The sequence below is a fragment of the Aythya ferina genome (genome assembly GCF_964211825.1).
Source record: "Aythya ferina genome assembly, chromosome: 5".
Taxonomy (NCBI): Eukaryota; Metazoa; Chordata; class Aves; order Anseriformes; family Anatidae; genus Aythya; species Aythya ferina.
Window position 1 is genome coordinate 29,079,336 of NC_140301.1, and position 26,587 is coordinate 29,105,922.

The window sequence follows — 26,587 nt, forward strand, 5'->3', positions numbered from 1 at the left end:
GAACAATTATTAAATAGCCTGTACAGGACTTTTAAAATGTGAAATGATTTGAAATGAAATAATTTGGTTTAACCTCTGGGGGAGTTAGCATTATTCTTCTGGCTTGTGAAGAGTGTTTGGTCTAGAAATTAATTTGCACTTATCAGTGCTTCTTTTTGACCTATTGCTGTGATGCAGAATTCCAGTATTGGGTTTTGTGGAAAGCAAGCCAGTACCAAGAACAGGCAGCCTGGCTTCCTTAAAGCAAATCATTCACAGGAGCCCTGGCTTCTCTGAAGGCTAGTGACTAGCCAGCATGGCTATAACCATGTTTTAGTGGAGCATTCTGAGTCTTTCTGCACAGATAGACCTTTGCAGGAAGACAAACAGGACATGATGAAGAGGAGAGGAGCCCAGCAGGAACTGGGTCAATGATGACTTCGTAGAGGCACATTTTGGAAACTTCTGAAGCAGTCACTTTGAGCAACTGCCATCTGACTTAGCTTTTGGAATTTCCACACTCCTCTTTCCACCCCTGGATGAGAGTCCCTGGGTCAAATCGTATTATCTGGCACAGAATAGGCTCTTTCAGGAGGTGAAGGAATAGCTAAGACTCTCAGATGTGATTTCCTTTATCCCATTCATACAGGAATGTAAAATATGGAGCTAATAAACTTTGTATGATGTTGATGCCTTTCAAGTCTTCAGGGCAAAATAGTTCTTTGGATAGAGGCTGCTCTGCCTAGGGAACCATTCAGGTGGATAGCCTTAGGCTATTAGGTAACAAGTGAAAGGGGAGACTTTAGTAGCATTATTAGCTGCCCTCTAGGAGAGACAAATTAATGTTGGAAGAGGAAAAGGACCGGCTGTCGGTAATAGCTCTCTTTCTTCAAATGTTTTGGCTTACTTTGTAGAGGTCAATAGGTATGATGGAGAAGATGTAAAGTAACACATGCTTCCTGTTCACAGGCTGTCTCATTACTGATGAAAAGAAAATGAAATGGTTCTATGGTCATTGGCTTGATATGTAGTTCCAGAAGTGGCTCTGTGGAGCTTTCTGCAGAGAACAGGCAAAAGTGCTGGCAAGAAATCCTTTTTATTTTTAAATCCCGTGCTCTGGTTGTCCATGTTCTCATTGCTGCTGTTTCTGTATGATGTAATGCCAGTTACTCATATAATTTGCCCTGTAAGGTAATTTAAATCAAATCAAATTGGCACCAAATTTAAAACTTTAAAATAGCCAGTACTGATTTGTTCTGTGTGTGTGGAGTGCTCAGCTGCTGGAAGGCAAAGACGTGGGCCCAGGGAAACAGTGACTGATTCTTATATGGTAGCATGGAAGCCTGGATTCTCCAGGACTTGCAGTTCGGACTTTTACCACTGTTCCTCCTGTCTGAATTCAGCCTGCTTGAATTTTTTTATAAACAAAGTCCTTTCAGGTTTGTTCATCTGACCCACGAAAGGACCTCTCATCCCCTCCATCTCTAAGGCCTAGTGCCCTAATGTAACGCAGCTCAGTGCCAAATGTTTGTCCCAAGTTATCATTCATCAGGTGCACTGAAGCTTGATAAAGCTTTTGTCCTTCCACTGTCATTGCCCTCTCCTCAAGCCTTTTTGGAGTAAACTAACACTCTAGTTCTGTTTTCTTGCATGGTGCACTGTGCTGTTCTGTACTAAGGGACAGGTTTTCCAAATATTTCAGTCCATGCCTTTAACAAAGCGGGGAGTGTTGAGGTAATACTGCCTCTCTGGCAGTGCTTGGACCCAACACCACCCAGTACCGTATGCCCTGGCATCCTCGCTTGAAGAGAACTGCCCACTGTATGAGCACAGGGCGATGGGAAGTACAGCTTTTGGGCTGCTGGTGAGGGTTGGTGATGGTGATGGTTGTGCAGCCCTTCCTGCACAGCCAGCCTACTGATGAAAATGGTCATTCAGTTGACCACCATGCTGTGAGAGTAGTGAGGCTTTGAACAAATGACTTGGGGAACTGTTATGTTAAGATGCTCTAAGCTTGGTTCTCCAGGTGGACTGAGTGATCCTGAAGTGAAAACGAGGAAGGACACTCCTTACCTAGAAGATGAAGTAGTCCAGCCAGGCTGACACACGCTGTTCCTTCAGGCAGGTGCAGAACAAGTCCCCAGGACCCTTGTCAGAGGCTGCAGTTATTCCTGGGTGGGATTAAGATATCCAGAAACTGCAGATTTCTGTCACTGTCTGTTCCATATTCCTGCTTGTGCCTTGTACACTGCTTTCTTATAAGGAGCTTCTTGCACTAATTTACTCCAGCTGCTGCTTAGTTTGAAAGCCTGAGAGACTTGGAAGATGCACACAGTCCCCTAGAGTGCTGGATATCCATCCCCCCCCCTCCCACTGGGAACTTCTTAATATTTTAAGATGCAGCAAAAGGCATCCTTGGAGCCAACATGACTGGATTTCTTCCCTGCCTAAAGAATGCAGATTGTTCCTTTCCAGCCAAAGGCAAGTTGTGCCACACGTTGGAAACAAAACAAGCAAGCACAAAACAAAACTTTATTTTCTTTATCTGTGGAATGTTGGTGCTTTAGGACTCAAAGATGCAGACTTGGCATATTGCAACCACGAGTAGCATTTTTTCACAGTCACCAAGCAAATTTTAAAAAGTAGGCTGCTCAGGAGACAGGGATGATAAGAAATCATGTAGCTGCTTTTTATCTTCATTAAATCATGCAGTCTTCCTACTTAAAACTGGAAGCAGAGTGAATTAAAATTGAAGAAAGATCAGAAAAGAGAGAAGGTGAAAATCGAGGTGGGGATAATGGTTTGTTAGTCATTGTAACTATTCTGGATGCCGTCTTAATATCATTTTAAATAAACTGAATGAAAGAAATGGGAAAGGAAGTGCATTCTCTAATCTGGGATTAAAAGATGATGCAAGTACAGGTAAATATGGGCTGGCTGAACTGTTGATGTCAGTCATTGTGAAGTCTTGCATGGTATGTATGAACTCCTTTCTTCTTTCATGAAGTCTCTTGCAGTGTGTGAAGTTCCAAGCCTGTTTTGACTAGCTTTGTTTCCCGGTTGCAAAAGCTGGCAACAACATCTGCAGTTCCCTGAGCCTGGGGCAGGTACGGTGATGTTAGTGGAATGTGAGCTCTGATGGCCCCACAGGAGACAAAGTCTGGGTGGAGATGTTTTACGCTTACTGTCTTACGTGCAGGCATTGAATTCAGTGCTTTGACTTTCCCATGGAGTTGCGAAAAGCTTTGCCCAATGAGTCTGCAGACAAGTTGAGTTTCTGCAAGAAAGCACTGAGGCAATTTGAAGAACCTAAGATAAACAACTTAAAATTCCTGTCAATTAAAAATCTGGAATGGGGTTCCTCCTTGTGGGTTTAGCTGCACGAAACGGGCACAGAGGAAAATCGCAGTTGGAGCTGTGGGCAAGTGGGCCCATTCTGTGGCTCTTTTCCTGCTGGCTTCCAAGAGCCTTACTTGCAGCAAATGTTAATGGACTAGTTGTGCCGCCAGTAGACTGAGCAATTTGAATCAGTAATGAGCCATTAGTCTGAGTCAGTAATTAGACCGAGCAGTAAAGGGTGAATGCTCTCCTCAGGCAAACCTAAGCGGAGGACGGCTTGTGCTAATGTAAATAAATGGAAGTGTTTGTACATGGAGACCTGGAAGCTTTGTCTGCTGGTGGTAAGAAGTCAGGTGCAGCCAGCACCAATTCACCTGCTGCCTGCTCGCGGGGAGGGGAACATCCCGCCTCTGCAGCAGTTAGTACATCTCATAAGTATGAACAGAGAGATAACATCTTGACAAAAACGTCCTACTCCGTAGACAGGGCTGTCAAAGGTGTATGTGACTGAAAGCTGAGACTTTAGTCTTTGCCTTCTCTGTTTTTTTTTCTGGATTCATCAAGGTACTGATTGAATGTGAAGCAGAGCTGCGCTGTTGCACAAACCAAGCTTCAAGCACTCAATTATTACTGCCTCTCTAACCCAATAAATAATGAGAAAATGCTTTGTGATGACTTTAGCAGCTTGTAGTAGCTACAGGAAAGACAGAGTATCACATGGCCTCCATCAGTGAGGTGAAAGAAATACAAGTTTACTTGGGCAGAATGAAGTCAAGCGGTGGTTATAACTGGTGGTCACCATCTCATGATGAATTTCTTGCAGAACATAGGCAGGTACTGAGTCTGCAGTGCTACTCACACAATTCTGGATCCTGTGTGTTACTTATTTTGAGATAAATAATATCCCAATTTGTAAGTCTGGATGAGAGAGAATTTTCAGGCAAAGATTGCTTGCTGAACTGTTTGTCGCCTGTAGTATTCCAAAGCAAGAACTGACACTTTCTGTCAGGTCTTTTCTTGGTAAAATATAGACAGACGTACACAAATTGTCTGTGTAGTGTAGCTATGTGGAGAGTCAGGCTGTGCTATGCACGGGTAAATCATCTGCTCCTGACAGCATCAGACTTGCTGTGGTGGTGCTATATGAATGCTCCAAGCTCTTCACGTGCAAAAGCTTTATTTGCCCCACCATGTGACAGTGGCTTGCTGTGAAATTGGTGTGAGAACTCAGGTGGCTGAAGAGGAGCTGGGAGAAGTTAGGGCAACAATAAAGCTGCATAGGTCCTGCAAAGGCCTCAGTGAGCTGCGAATAAAATATTCTGTAGATGAAGTTTGCAGTACATAAATTTCTGATTAGCACATATTTGTATTTCCAAGCAAACTTAGGGTGGGAATTAAAGTTTGCTTTTCCATTTAAAAAAATAATAAAAAAGAATCTGTAAATATAACTAATCTGTAGGCTTGTCTGTTTGCAGATGTTAAGAATTCAGTCTAGTTCTTATCGCTGTTCCTATATCATACGCGGTATGCAAATTTGCTGTTAAATGCCAACCAAATGTAATTGTAGAAAGCAAGTGAATTTCACAGATATAGCAGACTGTAGTTTGCCAGTGGTGCTAATAGTACTAGCTTTGTAAGATAGAGAACCCAGCTCTTACCTGAGAATCCTGATCAGTTTCTCTAAGAGCAGAGGCATGTAGTTTCTCAATACTACGGATACTGGACCACTTTTCGAGGACAGAGCAATGTTCTAGGAAGCACCTAGATTTGTCTTGCTAATCAAACAGAGTTTTTGAAATATTAAGGACGAGAAGAAATATTCAACCTCAAAATTGTTACGTAAACAGTAGAATTAAAATCCTTTTGGATCCCCCACATCACTGACTTGTCTGAAATTGTTTAGCTTTTCATCAAGACATTTTCTGTGGGCCTCAGAACATATGTATCAAATTTGAGGCTGGAGAAAGTTTCATTGGCAAGTTTAAGCAGAAGGCAAATTTTGTTTTAAAGTATATTTTGTTTGATATAATGCAAGAATTCTGCTTTCATCTATAAAGAACTAGTTCTAATCTGTAGGTTAGTCTATATAATATGACTTAATAAAATTGTAGTTTACAAGTGTTGTTATAGCAATCTACAGACTATTTATGTCTGTAATGTCTTAAGGACAGCTGTAAAGGTTTTTAAATGATTAAGTCATGGTATTGAGCAGCCTGGTGAGTAGATCTAATAAGCAGGCTAACAATTGATTAAGCAACATCTGTTAAAGTATTATTAACTGTTTATGTGCTATACATAGATTTCTGGTGTCTGACCAATTACAGCTTGCAGAGAAAAAAAATAGTTCTAGGGACTGTGGGCTGCTTTTTGTTGAAGCACTTCATAGCTCTGTGGCCTCGACACCTTTTCTTTTTTAAAGAGTTGTTAAAAAAAAATAAAATCTTCCTAAGCTATTCAAGTATGTGGATCAGCATGCCAAGATGCTATCCTATTACAGTATGTATTTCTCTAGATCCTTTCAAACAGCATTGTTACAACTTTGAAATTAATAATCCTGGACTTCCTGTCTTCTGTAGCTCTTTTTTACTTAAAAACAAACCTGAGGATAAATTGGAGGAATTGATGTGTTTTCAGATAAATTAACCTAAAATATTTTTTTTACCAACCTAACATGATCCTATTTTGTTTGAGTATTTGTATCCTGCAAAAGAATCTAGACATCTAACTGTTGTTTTTCCTCAAACCAGAGTAATGTAATGGGATATTTATTTTAAATTTTGGGGGTGGTGGTTCTAGTTGAGTGGCTGGAATTACGCTCCTTTCAGGCCCTTTACCGAATGAGTTGTATCAACATCTCTCTCTACAGGAGATAAGCTACAAAACTGTGATGGGAAAGCTTGAATGCATGCAGTGTGTGTGCTCATAAGTAAGGTACGGGGAGGCTGGATGGGCAACCACAATCTTCCTGAGATGGCACCTATGGGAACTAAAGCACAGCTTCAATAATGGTTTCCCTTCATATGTACTCATCTGTTTTATTTTTTGTTTTATATTGACATCAAGGAAAATGTGTTACAAAATACTTTGATAACAGGAAGGGATGGGAGAAGCCTTCCTCAGGGACTGCATTTCTCTGGGCTGCATCCATGCCTTTTACTACATGTTACTGTGCTCAGCTTGGAGCTCAGGTTCTGACAGGACCTTCAGATGCTGCAGCAAGGCCATCCTTAAGTGTAAGGACGTGGCAGGTTTCAACTTGACTGTTCAGCTGCTCGCAAAAACACCTTTAGTTGATAATGGCTTTTAAGTTCAGTCAAACTTATCTTGAGCAGTCAATCTGTAGATGTCTGGCAGTCTGTAACAACACAGAATGATCTTCCTCCTCATAAAATACAAATATTTTAAGTTTGAGAATGAGGTGTCACTTGTAGCTGAACAGTTTCATGTTTGTGATCCATATTCAGTACATACTGAATATGGATCACATCTCAAGCACGTTAGGTTCTTTGGAGGCCCTTCCAGCACAACTCAGTTACTCTACTTACTCATTTGCCTCCTTCAATTTTTCTTTATCCCTTCCCTTATACAGAAAAACTATTCCTTCAGTTTCATAATCAAATATAAAAACTGCTTTAGACTAAACACAGATCTTGGAGTGAACTACCTGGGATGATACTGTTAGAAAGCAGAGTTGCGCTCACTCAGAGTTCTGAATTCTGCTCTTAATGGTCTGAGAGGAAAGACAAAAAAACAACCTGCAAAAAAGAAACAATGGAAAAAAAAATATTTTCCTCTCTTTCCCTGGTTTGCACGCATGCAATGTACATGTAGCGGTGAGGTATCCATTCTCTTTGCCTGCAAGGAAATGAAAAGGCGTATTGTAAGCCCAAGGCCGGTCTGGTTGTCAGCCAGGAATTAGTCCTCTAAAGGAGAAAGGGAGAGGGGCTGGCGAGAGAAGAGGCAGGAGGGGGGGCTGGAAGGGTGAAAGTACACTTTGAGATAGGTTCAGTGCACATGGCTAGAGATGCAAGGGGTCTTGTGCTTCCTTGGCGTGCAGGTGTCGGGAGAAAGGAAGGGAGCTTGTGTTCTAATACACAGGCATGTGTCTGGGGGAGCAGGGTCAAAAATTTAGACTATTTACTTAATCCCCTGGAACGGCTTTTTTTCTCTTCTGTTTTCTTTTTGTGTTTAACAGACTGCTTTACAGGGGACACGTGTGGTAATTAACACATGCAGCTGTAGGGCTTCAGCCATATGTCTGAATTTCAAATGGCCATTGATCTGGGAAATTTGCTGCCGTCACCACCCCCCACTTGTAGGTTGTATTCCTTGAAGATGTAGGGCGGTTTATAGAGCCTTTGCCTTGAAGAGACCAGCGCTGGAAGGAGAGGAGTGAAAGGGAGTCTGTCTGATCTTGGGGAGAGAGGGAAGAAAGACTGAGATCCTAATCACACCCTTCGTGCCCCTTGCCCCAGGCCACCATATATTTCAGGTAGCTACCACAACATTCCCAAAGCTAGGAATATGATCACTGCTCATAAGAAACTTGCTCAACAATCATTATTTTCTTCTCTCAGTGAAGCAATTTAAGATTAAAATCACAATATCCTTGCCTGCCTTTCAGGCGTGTGCTCCCTCTTCCACAGCTGCAGGTATCCGCTCTCTTGCAGAGTCTGGAAGCAGCAAGGTGAGAGTTGGCTGTGGGCTCTGAGCAGCCTTCTGTGAGAGGTAGTCAAGGGGGGAGAGGGGGAGTAGCAAAAGCTCCTTCACATCAAAGCTGAGGGTCCTCGAAGTAGACATCTGATATATTGTGGGTAGAATTGAACCAGAGACTAAACAAAACAGTCATATGGTGGCTGTTGCTTTTGTCTAAGTGTGATCAGGCAGCTGCTAACAGTGCTACAGAGCCTTCTGCGGACTTCTGCACAAGTCTTATTATGAGACACTGTGTCTTAAAATACATATTTGTGCAGATTTTTTTAGCTCCATTTTATTTCAAATGTTTTTTCAAGGCAGAAGGAGCCAAGCAGAAGATGGTTCAAACTTGAGATACCACGGTTTAAAATCCTGCAGTATCTATCATACTACTGGTGCTTAGTGGGTGAGATAAAAACATATGTTCCTACCAAATGGGAAGCTATAAAAAAAAAAAGATACATCTGTCCTCTTCCTCTTCCCACCCTTCAGTCTATTTTTAGCTTTCTTGTTGGTGTGTGTATATTCAGAGAAGGCTGGCTACTGTGGATTCCTTGGTCTCATCACTGCACGGTGTAAGTAATGCTGACACTACGGAGGTGTTGCTACTCTGGGAAGAAAAGCACGTTGCTAACAGTGAGCACATGCTCCAACTCTTGCTGAAGTGTGACTGTGATTTACCCAGCCCTTATAATCCTGCTGTTCTGTTTCCCTGTGTTCTGCCTCTGTGTCCTCTCCACCTTCCTGGAGAAGTTTTGTGCCAGGACTGCCAGCACCAAGCATGTACCATATTGCTTCTTCTGACTTAATTTCCTTTTCTCACCTTGATACTACGGACAGTGCTCCGTTTTGGGACAAGATGGCCCACTATCCCTTCTGCAGATTGGCATGAGATTTTCCAAATAATTTGGTCATAATGACAAGCACTTGGATACAACTTCTGTTACACAGATGCAGGGCCCAGTTCTCCTTTATTCACTGTTAAAACTGTTAACTAAATTTACAACTTCTATAGTTCTTGCTTTCAATCATCTCTCTCCCTGAAGTTCTTGCAGGGGGCTTGCAGTTTGTATGCTGCAAGTTTTACATTCTGAAATTATCTGCTGAGAAATAAAAGTTCAGTGTGTAGAGGTTGGGACCAGCATTTACATATGGTGTTTCTAGGCAAACTGTATGCTGGGGCCAATGGACTGTAGGCCAAAGTGATTTTTAATGTTTTCTCTGCTGCTGTCTAGTTGATTTCATCAGGCACATGAAAAATACAAAGGAAAATTAATTTTGGCACTGTGGGATTGGCAATATGCTCATTTTTCAAGGTAGAAATAATACAGAGTTTATACAGTCACTAAGAAATTACTTTTTAAATTATTTGCTGGAAGCAAGAACAGCAACAGAATAGAGAAGATACAGCAGTAATGGGGAAATATTGCCTTCTTCCAAAGAGTTATGGCACTTTGTGTTTGGGGAAAGGGAGGGACTCCGCTCAAAGGGCGAAACAGTCAAACCTAGTAGAGTGGGAACAGTAGGCTAACAAATGGATGCACACACAACTCACATCCTAGCAGCTCCCTCAAGAGCCTTTTAAGGTTTTTCTGTCGATTTGAGCCACTACGGGATTGAATTGAAGGTTTTGTCTTAAGACGATTAAAAACATCGCTGGGCTAGTTATTATCCTCGGGGCAGGGATGCTGCTGGAGGAGTTACTTTGATTCTGTAAGTCAGAGCTAATGACAACAGGGTGTATTTCCAAGTCATACCATGCCTTGTGATTTCTGTCAAGCTTCACAAATGGAACTGCTGCGTGGGTCTGGGAGGGTGGGAATAACAAGTCTCTGAAGATGGCAGGGGGGACAGGCGACAATGTCTTCACAGCTTGAGTAATTCCTCGCTGAAGAAAACAATTTTTTGTGCAAGTCTGAGCTGGAGATGGTCCCAAACTGCCTTGACCCGTATTTATTACCTGCTTCTCCTTTTTGGCAGGTAAGGTTCAAATCTGCCTTTTGAGATTTATTTTCCCATTGCTTCCATTTTGCATTTTTGATAGGAATCTGGCTGTGGAGTCTGAAAAATTGTAAAACTGCATACGGTAAACCCATGTGCAATGAGAGGTCTTCCCCCTGAGGCTGCTTTATATTTGGTTTTAGAAATTCATCACTACGAACCAAACTGAAATCTGATTGTTTGCTTCTCTGTCCATCTCTTATGGGTATACTTTGATAGAAGAGACCTCAGTGTTGGATTTTTGGCTCAAAAGTGAACTGAAAATTTTAGTTAAGATCAAAATGGCAGAATGTGGGTGCAAGTTCCTGTTTCTGAATTAGTTCTGTATTCAGGCTGCTGAAGAGATGCTGCTTGTCTGAAACTCCAAGCCTACAAAATTGGATAAGACTGGGGTTTACTGTTCAGTTTGAACAAAAATTTGTTGGGAAAAAAAAAAAAAAGGAAATGTTGTTTTTCTGGCTTCAAGGTTTTGAAATCTCCATTTATTGCTCACGAGTTAGATTAAAATGCATCACATAAACTTGAGACATCCTGCCTTTCTACCAGATGAGTTGATAGCACTGTAGTTGGGATCTTTGCTTGGGAAAGGGAGACCCACACCTTGCTCTCTGAATTAGTTCAGTGCTCTAAATACTGGCTTTAATTATTTTCAGGTTCTTGCTTTGTCTTTTGCTTGGTAGCATGCCCATATACCTGAGGATAGATATGATTTGGAATGCTACATTTTTGAAATTGGTGAAAACAGCAAATTTTCAGAAGTAATGAAGCAAACTTAACAGCACCAGAAAGTTCACAACCAGCTCACCTTATCTGAGCACTTAAGAATGCCACTTGTTCCTAGAATAACATCTGTCTTTCTCTGCATTGGCACCAAAATCCCTAAGAGTTCTGTCATCAAAAAGAAGTATAATAGCTTATTTTTCAGCTGCATTGCTCCCCATGCAGCAGTATTAGGAAGATTTTATTTTTTTTTTCCTCCCCAGCAAGGTTTGCATAACTTATGAGTCAGGTATTTAAGTGGTAATTACCATAGGGCTTGGTTCAACCTGCAGAGTTCAAATCTGAATCTGGATCTGAACTTTCCCAGAGGCAGGGGGTGTGTTTGGACATTGTGTTGGTTTGACCTATTATAGGGCCAGCTCTGAAATGCAGATCCAGATGTGGACTGGGATTCTGTGTCCTCCCGAGTATGAGACATCTAGGGACACTTGCTTTGTTTAAGCCAACTCCTGTTAAATGAAACATAATTGGAATAATATAAAACTGGATCTCACTTTGGGGAAGGTGTCTACAGCATTGTGTCTGAAGGGTAATATCTTGCTGTGCCTTTATTTTTCCAAGGGAGCCAATTGCTGAAAGCTATAAAGAATTAGGAGGAGTTAGAGGGCACGTTTAATTTGGCTAATTGCTGTAGAAGCAGTTTGAGAAGTCAGGCAGCAAATGAGGATGCTGGATTTTACAGAGATACTATCTGAATCCTGGGATTCAAAAATGTTAAAGCCCCTGCATCCCAGATACCAGAGCATTGCTATTAATACAGAGTGCCGCTCCGGGCCCTTTTGACACGTTTGCTTTTGAAGGACCAGGAGCAGGAAGAGAGAGCTCTTTGTTTGCAGGCAGAATAAACTCATTGTAAACCCGGACAATTAACTCTTCAATCGACTTGCCAGCCTCTGTAAAGCCCTCCAGCCCCTCTCTGTCTATCTCCAGCTCTATTCAGGCACTTAACCGCACCGATGTTTTTTTGTTTATTATTCTGAAAAAGTCCTTCACAAGAATAGTCGGAGCGGATCAACATTGTCCTCCCAGCAGCATTTATCTCCGCCTGGCAGTGAATGTGTCAATCAGGAATCAAAAAGCCAAACAGGAGGAGGCTTTGAGTTGTGTCACGGAGGTCAGAGGGACTTCCAGCTGTCTGTGCGTGGGACAGGCTTTCTCGCAGGGCGAAGAATGGTGCTGCCATACAAACGCACTGACTGCACTGGACCACAAAGTCCTCGGGGCTCGAGGGGCTTTTTTCATGTTGACGCACCTGCAAGGGAGATGTGAGGAGGGAGCCGGGGGTGTGGGGGGAACTAATGCCTTCCAGAAGGCGCACTGGAGGCTGCTCGTGCTATCTGGATGATGCCTACAGTGCGCTGCTGCAGTAATCACTGCCTGCGTTGGTACAACACACAGAGTAGTTGATGTAGGAAGGGAAAAATGACTGCCATGGAAGTCAGTCTGTATAGTTGGAGCTCCTTAAGCTCTTACCCATTCAAAACTTGGGCATGTTTTCACCTTTTTAATCGAAACTTTCCTGTATTTTGGTCTGTGTCTTAAGTGTTTATGGATTATATCTGAAGGGAGCACATTGTAGTTCCCCTCTTAAAATGAAGACAATGAAGAGTGAATTCTCACTTTTGCTAATTTGGTTTTGAAAGTTTTTTTTTTTTTTTTTCCTTAACAGCTGTAGGATCTCCATGCATAGAAATGGAAAGGGGTGTGAAAACCTGGCAGGGAAAACTCTTTGCACTGGTGCATTTGCATTTCAGCTGCTTGGCAAGAAATTATCTTGATCTGGCTGGATCATAAGAATTTCACATTTTTTGGCATGAGTGTTAACTTTCTGCTTTTATATTGGCAATATATTTGTGCATGAAAGTTGCGTTGGCTATTGGGTTAATTACAACTTGCTGTAACTGCTTCATTTGGTGTAGGGAAGGACTGATTAAGGCAACAATTTGTTCCACACCTACAGTACTTGAAGGGATGTGTATTTTTGTACAAGACCCCCATGTAGTGCAAACACAGTTTTTGTTGTCTTTTTTTCACTACTTAAACCAATGCCCCCAGGCCCGGGGGTAATATGGAAATGGTATAATATGGTAATATGGAAATGATGAAGTTGTAAAAGTGCATCTTTGAGAGTCAGGAACTGCCTAGATGTAGGGAACTGGAGTTGAACTGGCAGGTTTTTTGTTTTTGTTTTTGTTTTTTTTTCATCTAACTCCGGTTAAGTAAAACTGCACAAAGTTGTACATGTGACTTAATTTTCTCAGGAGTGCTCAGACCTGGGAGGGCTTTTTTCCCTTCCTGTTGGTTCAACAGACTCACAAAATGTGGGCTTTGCAGCTTAGGGACAGGGCAAGATAAGAATTAATTCACCATCCTGGCTATCTGTGCTCTAAGTTGCCTATTTACCCTCACCTATGCCCTGTAACGGCCCATCAAAATGGGTAATGGTTTGTGAAGACTTGAGACTGGAAAAAGGCTGCCCCTTCCCAGGGCAGAGCTACACGCTTAGAGTTGTCATACTCTTAATACCCTTGATGGTCAAGCTGTATACTTACAAAGACTAGATTTGGTACAAGGCCTATATAGTCGATCCTATAAACACTTTAGCACTCTTTAAATTGTAGAAATGTCTACAGAGCACCTCATGGATGCTGGTGGGAACACAACAATGGTATACTGAAGGCTGAGGTTGCTTAGAAAAAGTGTAGATGTTAATCTTTTAACATGACGATGCAGGTATACAGAATACTTTTGCGTAGGGTGTATGTTCCTGGGTAAGGGATGTGATATAGGAGATCATTAATAATCTTTTCCCTTTTCTTCAACTTCCAGTTGTTGATACTTCTGGCAAGAACAGTGAACCAGAGCAGTAGGCAGTTACTTCACACTTTTCTCTAGTACTTTATGCCTTTTCTGTATCAGGAAGTTCAATTTTCCCCTGACATCAGTTGCTCATGGCCTCAGTGACTGTAGTGCAGCATACAAAGATCACTTTAATAGTCATCTTTTACGTGAACTGAATCTCCTCAACCCTAGTGTACACTGCAAGTCATCCAGATGTGGATGCTTGCTAGGAGTTCTTCAAGAACAGGGGTAAAGGAGAGAAGAATCCTCATCTTAGTGAGACCTTAAAGAGCTCCTGCTTGCCACAAGCAATAGATCTGGACGCACAGGCAGTTGTCACTGTTGTGAGCTACTGTCAGGCTAACACAGAAAGCACTTCTTAAGCTTATGAGCTCCTTACAGTAGTAGTGCAAGTGGGCTTCTGGCTTATAGCTATGGTATCTTACTGTGGAAATGGCTTAAGGAGTGTCGTTGGACCTGCCTATTTTGCTCTTGCCAGAGATAAGGTTAAAAAACAAAACAAAACAACAACAAAACAGTTTTTGGTTTGATACCATTTGGGTCAGAAGAACTTTCAGCTCCACTTTTGTAGATCTAACCCAGGAAAATGGAGGTCTACAGGAAAAGTTCTATATGGCTTTCAAGCCTCATCCCGTAAGAGCCATTCTGTTGAATGATGCTGTCTGTATCCAGTGGTTGTCTTGGAAAAAGGAAGTGGATATTCGTGCTGGGTTGTAAAACATGGTAGAAAACCATGCTAATGCACTTCTTATCAAAGCTCTGAGAATATTCTATGGCCAAGGAAAATTCTTTGGTTCTTCAGTACCATGTTCCTCATCTGGAAGCGTTACCATCTAGAGGGATTAGGAAGCATTTAGTTGACCTCATTGTTCCCTCTGGTTTTGACATGCTCTGCATCAGCAACTATTGCAGTTCCACATCTCTTTCTTTAAAGTGTGGAATTTGAGAGTTTTCTGAAGAAAGTAATAGGTTATAGTCGATGAACACACTTTCTGACTTCTGTCTCCAAAGTAACCATATCCTGTTCATCTTGCATGATATCACAAGGGATTGTAGGGCTCTGAAATAGCTTTTTGTTGTTGTTATTTGCTAAAATGCTTCCTTAAGGAATGCAAAATGTTTGTTCAGAATTTATAGGTATGCAAAACAGAACTTGTTTACCAGGAGTAAACAGGTCAGTGGAACCAATGTCCAGTGTTATGACTGGTGTATTGAGAGAGAAGAAAAATCCAATGAGAGTAGACAAGAATAAAAGTTGTTCTTCTGCCGAAAGGGAATGGCAGGTAAAATTTTTGTCACAAAGCAATTTGAAGGACTGAGCCCTACTGAGAGTTCTCCAGTTTAAGAAACAGACTTGCTAGTCTCAGAGTAAGAAGCTGGCAGCTGGGAAGTTAGCAGGATGTTTCTAATAAAGTGTAATTTTTGTGTTTTATGTGACTATTTCATGATCTTTGGAAAAAAAAAAATCAGAAATATCCCTGGCTTTTGATTTTTGAAATATGGTGGATGTAATTACAGGGTTCTTGTCTATTGCATTTTTTGTTATATGTGTGATGAAAGAACTGTGCTTGCTTGAGCTACAGGGGAGTGATTATTCTTCCCTCTATTTGCAAAACCCTCAACACTATACTGGGTGCTGCTACAATAATGGATTTAGTGACAATTTGGCTCTAGTATCTAAGTCAGAAAACGATTGTGTAGTTCTTAAAGCCTAGTGAGATGATCATAAAAGCATAGTTCAAAGGCTAGTTTGGTACTTTTGTCTGTTTGCTGCATTTGTTCTGTCACTGTTTAATACCTTTCAATAGTTTAATGGCTAACTTTATAAAAAAAAAAAAGTACAAAATTCCTATTCTATGTGTATTTGCCCATTATACACACACAGAAGTAGACAGAGATGAGCCTTAAAGAAATCCCCTGAACCTGAATTGTCCTGAGTTCTGCTAAAGTTCACATAAAGGTTTGGATAAAAGTGCTGTGGCTCACATCCATTTTTATTTTTTCTCCATTGTTGGCTCCTGTTTTGCTCTTTTATATCTGAAAAGCAATTCTGCAATTACTTGCTGTAGAAGCATTCATGAGAACAATAGGAATAAAGTTATTATACTACTAATAATTTTTTTATGCAGGGTCTGTTCTTATGTAACTTTTGAATTATTTACCTTTGCAGTTGCTCTGAGTATCTTTTGGTTTTGGACTTGGTTTCTTGAGCTGTAAAGCCTGTCATTCAATAGGACAAAGGTTAACATGCCCCATCCCTGGAGGTGTTCAAGGCCAGGCTGCATGGGGCTTTGGACAACCTGGTCTGGTGGGAGGTGTCCATGCCCATGGCAGGGGATTGGAGCTGGGTGATCTTTAAGGCCCCTTTCAAGCCAAAGTATTCTGTGATTACATATTGTTCGCTTTTCATTACAGTGTGAAATGTTGTCCTAAATAATAATAATAAAATATTTAAAAAATTTGTGCCATCTGGGATCTTGTAGAAGCAGAGCAGGTTATTTAAACTCCCAAAAAAGTGAAGATCAACTATTTATTTTTATCCAAAGATTCCTTTAAAGGGTGAAATCTTCTTTTCTGTAAATTGATTAAAATTCAGGGAATTTTTCCAAGAGATCACATACTCTAACTCTGAGTAAAAAATACTGCTTATCTATGTTACTGATAGTACCCAAGAACAGGAAAACATAAAACAAGAGTTGACTGAGAAATGGTAAGTATTTTTTTTCTTCCAAATATTTTTTTGCTGTGCTTACAACTAAGCATAAAACCAAATACATTGAACAAGAGGGGAAATAACTTAAAGGTTCTCATGCTCATTTCTTCAGTGGATCTCTAAGGTTGAAGTAGAATTAGCAGCACATTTTAGCATTCTGTGACTTAGATGGCTTTATGTGGAAATGCATAGAACTCATGCTGTGAGGAAGAGGTGTTCAGTCTTCTGCTCACTTCATATGACTGCAAATGCAGGTTTCAATGGGAAAATAGTCTAAATGCCTGTTTCCCATCTCTGCCTATCCATCCCCTTCCAGCGGTCTTTTTCATTCTTTGGTGTAATCAGAACAAACAAAGGGAAGGCTGGGGGCAGTCACTTCAGCTTCTGCAAGGGGCTGTCCCCTTTACCATTCCTCCAAATGCATTCTGCCATGTGCATCTGATACAGTTTTAGAGATGGTGGCACCCTGTTTTTTTCTGGCATAGGCTCCTTTCCAACTGATTTTCACTGTGCCTGGCAGTTCTCCATTGTAGGTTATTGCCCACTTTCCAAAGATGCATAGTGTCATCTTTGCCCATAATACATGCAGAAATAATTGTTAGAAACTGTGTTTTTTAAAGCCACTATATTACAGAAGAATGAAAAGGAAAAAAAAAAAAAAAAAAAAGGAAAGAGGAAAAAAAAAAAAGAGAGAAAAGAATGTTTTGCCTTGCTTAATGCTCTGCCATTGTTCCAGTGCTGTGTAATGATGGTCCAGGCTGGAGCTTGAAACCTAGATCCCTCTGAGCTCTGAGGAAGCTAGACCCAACCTGAATCCCAGCTGGGTCTGTAGATGTGATACAGAGGCATAATGAGCCGGAGTGTAGGCTGAATGCTTTTCCCTGTGGTCTACCTCTACATTTTGAGAATTGTATTTCCCACAGAATCTGTTTTGGTTGAAGAATTCAACTATGAAGGACTTGTGGTCAGAAGACGTGCAGTACTCTTGCGCATGAAAAAGCTAATCTAAGAAAAATTATTTTTCCACCATATTTCCATTAGAAGGCATAGCCACAGCATTGCAATTAGAGAACACCTTGATGCAGATATTGTAAGAACAAAGATTTGCTATTGACCATCCCTTTCTAACAGCTCTGCAGTGAAAGCTGGTGCCAGGTTCTGCACAGGTAAGTTTCAGCAGAGTAGTTTTTCTTTTGAATAAAAATAATAAAGACCCAGCAGGGCAGCAATCACCAGACCTCTTCTGTCCCAAGGAATGACCTGTGTGGGATGTAGCCACCTAAATCAAAAGGTGATTGCCTGATCAGTGCAGCAAGTGGAGACTACCAGGTGATTTGTGCTGGTCATTTGTGGAGGGAGAGGGGAGGGGGAGAGGCTCCTTTCGAGTCTAAGGCTAGTCAGTGCATGCTTGCTATATAAAATGTTGCTGCTGATAGTGTAAACCTTGAAATTTGTTTCTGTTCTGTCTGTCTTCTCTTTCTTCTGGACTTGGCCGGGCCATGTACAAATCCCAATCATTCAACAGTACTGGAGAGTAGATAGTATTTACCTCAATAATGGTAGTTTCTTTTCGATTCTTTTTAACTCTCAATTCAGATGACGGGTCGAAGCCAACACCTACCATGGAAACCCAGCCTATTTTCGATGGAGAAGGTAAGAGCATCCTTTAAAAAAAAAAAAAAAAAAAAGTGAAAAAAAAACTACTTCCCTCTTTCTTTTCTCTAGGGTTTGTGGCTTAAACAATTTATTTATCCTGCAAAGCAGAAAAGCCTGTGAATCTCATAAGTTATCCAAATTTCTCAGTGCTCTTGGGACCTCAGGCATTTTCCCTAATCCTTTTACATCCTCCCCTTGTCCCTGGAATCCAACAATAACACCAGTTGAACAGATTCCTGGGATAACCTTGGAGGAAAAGGTGTCATAGCTAAAAAAAAAATGTGTATCAAGCCAGAAACGGGAACTTCCTTTGGGCTATCCTTACCCTCTCAATCTCCACCCTCTCAGTACCAGGAGTTTCATAACTTCTGCCGTGCCTTACAGCTTCACTACAGGGAGGGCAGTGCTAAACCACAGCCTGTAAATGTTGACTCGGAGGAAAATTGCTGGGAGGTTTCTTTATTTAGTAATTACTTTCATTGACGCACATACTATTTAAGCAAATGAAGTCAGTGTCGTGGGCCTACTTAATACATGGCCCACCAAGGCAGCTCCCTTCACAAACGGGCTAGTTTTGTGATTGTATTTTGGAGAGGGAACACCAGACTTCAGTCCACTGGAAGCCTTGAAACAAGGATAAAATGGCTGTCCACGCAGAGGGTCCGATCCTTTTAAATGTACAAACAGAAATATTTACCAGCATGAGTACTGGTCCTCAGGTAGTGAGTGGGCCTGTTAGCAGCTGCTTAAGTTTTGCACATTGCTTGGAAGTGTAGCTTTTTTTTTTTTTTTTTTTTTTTTTTTTTTTTTTTAATCAGATTTAAACCCACAACCATTACAGTAGAGCTATAGGCTGAATAGGTCTGTACCACTCTGTGACCCCTTTTGAGTTACAGGCCTTGAGGAAGTGGGGGAAAACCTATGCAATTTCATACTGAAATGCTGTACTTAACACTTCAAAGGCAGAAATGGAAACTACTGAGCAACAGTAGGTGGTGGTGTTGATACCGCCTGTCTTGTAAAAACAGATGGTGGGGTGTTTTTTTGTGGATGCTAAAATAAACTTATAGCAAGGTGCTGTCTCTACTAGTGATCACAAGTATGTAAGAATATTATTATGAGCTTTCTGAAAAAAAAGAGTCTTCACAATAAAAAGCATTCTCTGATAAGCAGAAGACTAAAGTCACGTTGACTATCTTGATTATATCAAAAGGAAGTTCCTCCTGGCAGCAAGCCAATCACTGTTCATAATCACAGCATGCTTCTAGCCTTTAAATTTTCTCCTGAGAGTGCTCGTTGATATTTGAAGGAGAGAATGGACAAGTAAATGCAGAAGGGAGCTAATCTGGTTAAAGTCTGGTTAATACAGCCTGTTCAGAAGGTTCCTCGAGGAGCAATTCAACATTTTAGTCATTCAAATAGAACTGGGCAAAGCTCTTGAGAAATGCTGCAGAGCACAGACCCTTTCTGGTCCTTATGGTGATAGATAAAATCTAAGAACACTTTGTCCCATCTTCTATGAAAAATATTTGCATTGATTTGTTAAATTGAGTACATCATGTGTAAGAAGAGAAGAGAGAAGCCTACAGAAGAGAGGGCTTAAAGCTGACCTTGTAGTAGCCTTCCAATACCTACAAGGAGGTTATCAAGAAGATGGAGCCGGGCTCTGCACAGTAATGCATGTTGGGAAGATGAGACAGCTGTCAAAAATTGAAACATGTTTGGATTGGATATAAGGAAAAGCTTTTACACCATGACGATGGTTAGGCAGTGGAACAGGTTACAGGTTGCCCAGAGAAGTGGCGATATGTCCTTTCTGAGCTGGCTTTGAGCAATGTGGTCTGACCACACGCTGTCTTGAGCAGAAGGTTGAACTAGAGGTCTCAGGATGCTATCCTGTACAGTCCTTTGACTCTGAGCAACCACATCATGATGCTTCATTGGAAATCTGCTTCATTGGAGAAGGTCGTCCTGAGGAATGGCTTGTACTTTGTGTCAGATGCAGATGTCAGGTGACAGAAAAGGGTAGAACAGTTACCCATTCAACTGTCAAGTCTGGATTTTTCATAGATGTTCAGAGGAGTTAATGTCTGAATTTCATTCAGTTCCAATGGGCTTGAGACACCTGTTGGGTTCCTGAAAATCTGCGTGTTCAAAGTCAGGCAACCAGGATGGACTCGATAACAAAAGATGAATAAAAACGCAGATTTTTTTTTCACACTTGGTTTTTGGATGCCTACCTTCAAGCAACAAGGGACTGATGCACTTTACTGGTCCTTGCTATAGTTATAAGTAAAATAAGAAATAATAATAATAAAAAAAACAACAACCCAACTACATATACCCGTTTTATTCCCTCTTTTACTTCTAAGCTCTGTTTTCTTTGCATCCACCACCTTCTGTTTAGTTTCAACATGCAATTTGTATTCATTTTCTAAATAACAATTTCTCTGAACATCTTCTCGTTTTGGTAAACTTTACCTTGTGACACAGTGGAAATCTTCTCTTTCCACAGATCTGTTATTCAGAGGAGTTATTAATCTAGATTGCTTCTCTGTATTCTGAAAAATATCCTCGTTAACTGGATTGAAAATACATTTTTACAGTAGATTCCAAAGGGGTTCACTTCCTTTTTTTTCTTTTCCTTTTTCTTTTCTGAAGATTGCTTGTTCTGTAACTTCCAGTCTCGCTTAAAGATATGCTCTACTGTGTATCTAGAGGCCCTGACCCATTCTCTGACATCCACTGAATGCAGTTATCCGTTCCTTTTCAGCTGTAGATGTACTCAGTTCATGCAATGCAGAGTCAGAGCTAAATTTCTTTCCAGATTTGGCAGTTTGCATCTAGCACTTTGCTTCATGGCCTTTTCTGCTTTTGTGCTTCTCCCCTTCCTACCTTTTGCATGATGTTTAATTTGATAAAGCTATCCCAAGAAAAAGCCCAAGGTACATAGGTACATGTATTTTATGCATGTATGTACTTTTTTATGACTGGTAATAAAATAGTGTAGTGAAATTTACAGATAAGGCAATCTTTGTTACGCAAAATTTTACTACTACTGGGATATCTATCGGTGTTCAACCTGTATTTTCATATGAAAAACATGCCCTGAGCATGATTACAATAAGGCTTATGATCAATGTAGCTAAAAACATTTAAGAAGTGAAAAATACCCTTCACTTTTCCTTCGTGCACTTTTAATGTGTAATCAGTTTCTCTAGTAGTCAGCCAGCTTCTCCTTTGCAGAGCAGATCCACATAAATGTCAACAAAGGAGCAGGAAAACTCTTCTAAAAACTTCTTAGATGAACTCCTTAAGCCAGCTCCAGGATCTAACATGTAAAGTAGCTCTTGTGGAAACTGGATTTTGTTTCAGCTGAGAAATATCAGTTCTGAAAATGTCACTTTAGGAGCTCAAGCCCATGGTATCAAGTACTGCTTTGCTCAGTTCTATTCAAATGCTGATGTGTCGTTGCCATAAGGAGTTTCTTAAGGCAGGCTCTGCTGTGTTTTCAAGTTGAGTGTAACACTTCAGAGGAGGAACTCTAAGTAATTCTTCCACAACATTGTGTTTGTGTATCTTGGTAATAGTGCATTAGAAGTGCTTTTTTAACCAGAACTTAGTTCTTTAACAGATTTCCCTTTAAGTCTTTCCAGAAATACCCTTATTTCTTTGTTTGTTTATTTTGGGTTTTGCTGTTGCTTGTTTTAAGGAACTGAAAAACCTGTGATTAGCTATGCTTGGGTTGTTAAAACAATATTTAAGGTCTGGATTAAATGTCTTATATCTGGATTTCATACATACTTTGGTGGAAACCAGTATTTACCATAGCACATAACCATTGAGTTCTGTAAGTCTTGATGAGAAACGCTTTACGCTTGAGAATTTGGCTAAGAAGTGGGAAATGGGGGGAGAAAATAATGTTTTGCCAATAGAGTAAAATTGGTATTTTACTCTATAATTGGTATTTTGCCAATATCTTCCCCCTCTGGAAGGGGAAGATAATGATAAGATAACCTCATGGCACGTTTACAAATACTGGCTCCTAAGCAGTTGGAAGACTCACCAGGGGGTGAGCCAATCTCTACAAAGACATGTATCCATTGGCAGCACCTTGTCCTCATGACTAAGGACTGTGTGGATTTGCTACCTGCTGCTAGCATATTTCTTTAAGGCAGTTATTTTTTCTCTTTCAGAGATCACAGCACCCACCCTGTGGATTAAGCATTTGGTCATCAAAGATTCCAAACTGAACAGCTCCAGCGTAAGGAATTCAGGTAATATTCCATCCCATCCCCCAAAAAAGTTGATTTTTTTAATCTAAACTGCAGTTCCTCACTCTCGTCTTGTTTCATTCTTTCTTCATTTTCTTCATTCTATCCTGCTGCATTTACATAGCAGGATTTGAAGTGTGGGCTATAAAAGAATTTTAGATAGCATCCTTGTTTGTGTCCAGAAGACCACAATAAATGTGTGATGAAGGGTGTTTGTTTCCACAGACCAGAACTGGGGAAGCTCTAATGTCTTCATGTGATAATTCATCCCAGCCACTTGTCATCTTTGTTCTATTTGCTGTTCATCAAGTCTTTCATGGACTTGCAAACAGATGCATTTGGCTCTGAGATCTTTGCTGTGGTTTTGGTCTAAGCAGTTGAGAAAATACAGAGAGGGGCTTCTCTTGAAACTTCATGGTTCTTCTCTGCAGGGAATATTTTTTGATATTTGATAGAGAAATTATAGGCTTATTTCACAATAGAAAGTAGGTTACTTATGTCTGGGCTTAAGTAAATGTTGAGAGAATTTTTGTGGGTAGTAGAGTGGATGAGAGAAGACCTAAGCAAATAACAGCAAAGAAAATATAAACATGAATGGGAAGCAGGGGAAGCAGCAAGATATGAAGCGAGGATATAAAACTTGAGGTTGGAGATGAGGCTGTAACTGTGTGAAGTCAAAGAAATCACAAGAGACTTGAACAATCTGAATAGGAAAGTAGGGGATTAGGGGTAAGAAAGGTTTCTGTCTGATATATTTTAACTAAAGTGGAAGAATACAAAAAGGTAGAAGGGACATCAAAAGAGATAATTGCCTTAAGAAATCGTGGGTTTATTCTGAGGTTTGAATAGCAGCTGCTCTTTTTGCATATATTTTACAAAACAATATATAGCTAGAACAACTGTTGGGAATAACTCCAGCCCCCAGAACAGATAAATTACACTAGCTTGAAGTACCTGGTCACCTTGTATTTCTGGATTAGCCTGAGAGCATTCATGGCACTCAGCAATTCCTGTAACTTTTCCGATTCCTTCCACATTGCAGGGAGAAAACTATGTTAGGTGAGGTGGTTGTCTCACTGCAGTGTGGAGCTCTTAGGAGCTGGAGACCCAGTGTTGCCCAGACCCCAATTTTAGAAGGTCTGCTCTGCCTTACCTCCTGACTACATTTTCAGCAGGGTGGTCTGTGAACACCAGGTGTTCATAGGGTGATTTGCGAAGTACTGGGGCAACCAGTTTATTCATGGTGCAATTGAAGGTGACAGTTTGATAGGAATATCCTATGTAATGATGGGTTCTGCCTATCTTAGAGACCATCTTTCGTTGTTATGCAGCAAACCTGGTAGCTGTGATGAAAATACGAGCTCTCAAATCTGGTTCTGGGAGGGTAGAAAGTGACTTAGAACTGGGAGGGTCTTTCATTAAAGAGCCTGTCCTCTACCCTTGGTGGCCCAACAGAGCAGAAGTAGACTGCCTTTCATGTTGTTCAAGTGTTTCCTTAGGAAGCTGCCTTGTGTAAGGTAGAGTTGTGTCTGTGAAAGTTCATTTTGTGAGGTTTACCTTTTTTCCACTATTTTTTCTCCAATTAGTTATGATGTCATTTCTTGTATTCAAACAAGATTATTGTGGGTGCAAGCTACAAATAAAAAATAAATGATCTTCTGGAAAATTCAAGAATTCCATAACAGGTGGTTTCTACAGCATGCCAAAAGGAGATGTGTGGTTCAACTGACTCAGCCTTTCTTGTGGCCCCAACAGACGCTCATTTGCTGTGGGATCTTATTAAGAGACTGGGTTGCCAGTTTTAGACTCAAGTTTCCACATTGGGCCTTACAAATACAGAGCCATCTCTGTTTATTACAGTGAATTATTGATATCAAGAAATGCTGCCTCATCAAAATGGGTCTGTAGTGTAGCTGATGGGAAGTGTGAGCTATTTTAGTCTTTCTTTCAGTCAGCTAAGCCTAATCCCACTGTTTGGTACCTCTCATTCCAGGCCCTTGTCATACATGTTAAAAGACAATGTAGGGTTGGTGGGATGAAACAACTAAGAGCTGGTGAGAAGAATTATCATTTAGAATCAGGTTTTTCAAATGTCTTCAAGTATCTCTTGGATGAAGATGATCATGTCATGGGATGGGCGTGCATATTTAAGGGGTATTTTTAATTGCTGTTTTCAATCCCTTGGCAGCTTGAAATATCAATGCCTATCACACTTCTGATTTTTTAATTTTTTTGGAAAGGGTTAAGGTAAGTTTCGCTAGCCTAAGATTGTTTTTTTTTGTTGGTTTTTTTTTTTGGTGTTTACTCAGCTACATGTATATTGCCGTTGAGCTTGCAGCTAACTGTCCTGAAACTGATCCATCCTCCTATCCTCTTGCTGCAATTTAATGGGATGACTGAAATTAGAAGTGAGAAAAGACCTAGTAGGTCAGCTAATCTGCTGTCTTTAGGGCTAGAGAATGTTTGTACTGTACAAAGAGCAGTATTTTCTAACATAGTGTAATATAGCCTTAGGCACTAAAGGTTTCACTTCTTCCCACAGGAAGCTTCCCTGGATGGGTCTGTCTTTTTTTTTTTTTTTTTTTTTTTTTTTTTAATAGCCAATCTAACACTTTTAATTCTTCTTTTTCAGTAGTCTTGAGTTTTTTGAAAGCCTGCCCTTTTTTCAAATTTGTATACTTGAAACATTTAACTCTGATCTCTCTCCTCCATGTGGTGGTTACGTAGCCCTGTCTGCTGCAGCTGAAGAGAAGTCCTGTAGATAACTACTGTCAAAAGACTTGTGTGCTACTCTCTAATCAGCACTTCTATTTGACATTCTGGAAAGCTAACACCATCACTATATCAACCGTGGGGAGAATGTAAGAAGTATTATATTGAGACAAATAGGCGCTGTGACTTGTCATTATCTTTCCTGTTAATATTGTGCTTTAGTGGAAGCTTTTAGAATAACCTTTGAGTAAGTTACCTACATAACCACACGTTTTAGAGACATTTTTATCTGACTTTAGAGCCTGTGGTGTGTTGCTGAGTATCTACTGAAGAAAAAGAAGTAAGGGAGAGGAATTGAGTAGCTTGGAATGCTCTCCTCAGACCTTTAACTCTCCCAAAGAACAAGGCACAAAGCCAGAGTGCTTCCAGCATGGTTAATGACTGCACAGCAAGGCTTCAGGCCTTGTCCTGTGAATGAGCCTTGTATCTGGTAACATTGGTGTGGCCATGTACCTGACAGGAGTGAGGAAGTCAGGAAGATTTGAGGAATTTGTTGTATCCATCTTGGTAGTGGTGATGGATAGGACCCTTTCTCACTACTGGGAGCAGTCTGAGTCAGAATTTCCTGCATCCCATCAGAGTGAACCAACTAGCAGAGAGCTGAGCTTTGCAGAACCGGTGACATCCCTGCTTTTTCCTGCAATCCTCATTGCGTATGTAGTCTGTATCTCACAAGAGCTGCATTTGAAATCTGAGTGTTCTGCCTTCCATTTAGTGCTGGTGAGCAGAAATGGTTCTCCTGAAACAGTCTTCTCTTTTGGAACATTTACTTTTTGCTTAGTATGTGTAAATATTAATTAAGCTAGGGATCAGGAAAATCAGAATGACCAGTCTGTTGATCAGAGCATTTGACTGAGAATCCATATGTCTCCAGGTGTTTTCCTAGTGAATTTTTCTGTGTTAAGTAAAACACGATTGCTAGTGCTGTTACCCCAGTCCACCTTAAAGAACAATGAATAGATCTTTCTCATTGGGGTGAGATGCAGGTTAAAATTGTCTTGGCCAAAGGCAGGAACAAAAATGTGAACATGCTGTAACATCTGTACTGTTGAGTAGCAGAACTGTTGATGTTTTTCTACACTTACAAACTAAGTCATTTCATTTTTTTATGAAACATAAAAACCCAAAAGTTTTTCTTTTGGGGGTAGGTGAAAGATCTAGATAAACACAAAATAATTTGTTTGCTGTGCAAGATGACAAAAACATTTTTGTTTGTTCAGTTTGATTTCCACCTTCTACAAACGTGCACACCTGTGTGCACATATGCATCCCCCAAACTAAGCCTCTTATTTTGCACTTCTCTTTGTGATGTGTCATTTATTTTTAACACTGCCAGAGCAGGAAGAGATACAGACCGCACCTTTGCAATGGCCGTTTCCTAACAGTTTGGGTGGGAATTGCCTTTTCATACTACTTTTACTGTTTCAGGCTGCTGCTTTCCTACCTCCTCTCACCAGCCTACTCCAGCCTGGAACAGTCCAAATGATTATTCTTTTACAGTTCTTACTCTAGGGAA

The 26,587-nt window shown here is 40.7% G+C and overlaps 1 protein-coding gene across 9 annotated transcripts in view; it reads left to right on the plus strand.

Annotated features, from left to right (window-relative positions):
* The window catches only part of SMOC1 (SPARC related modular calcium binding 1), a 123,950-nt gene that overhangs the window by 58,692 nt on the left and 38,671 nt on the right, over positions 1-26,587 (plus strand). For 8 of the 9 annotated variants that reach the window (XM_084519890.1, XM_084519891.1, XM_084519884.1 and 5 more), the window contains 2 exons: positions 17,933-18,022; positions 22,222-22,302. In XM_084519890.1, the coding sequence (XP_084376016.1) occupies positions 17,933-18,022; positions 22,222-22,302 (171 nt within the window). The remainder of the gene's footprint in view (positions 1-17,932; positions 18,023-22,221; positions 22,303-26,587) is intronic. The other variant, XM_084519886.1, reaches the window with a different exon arrangement.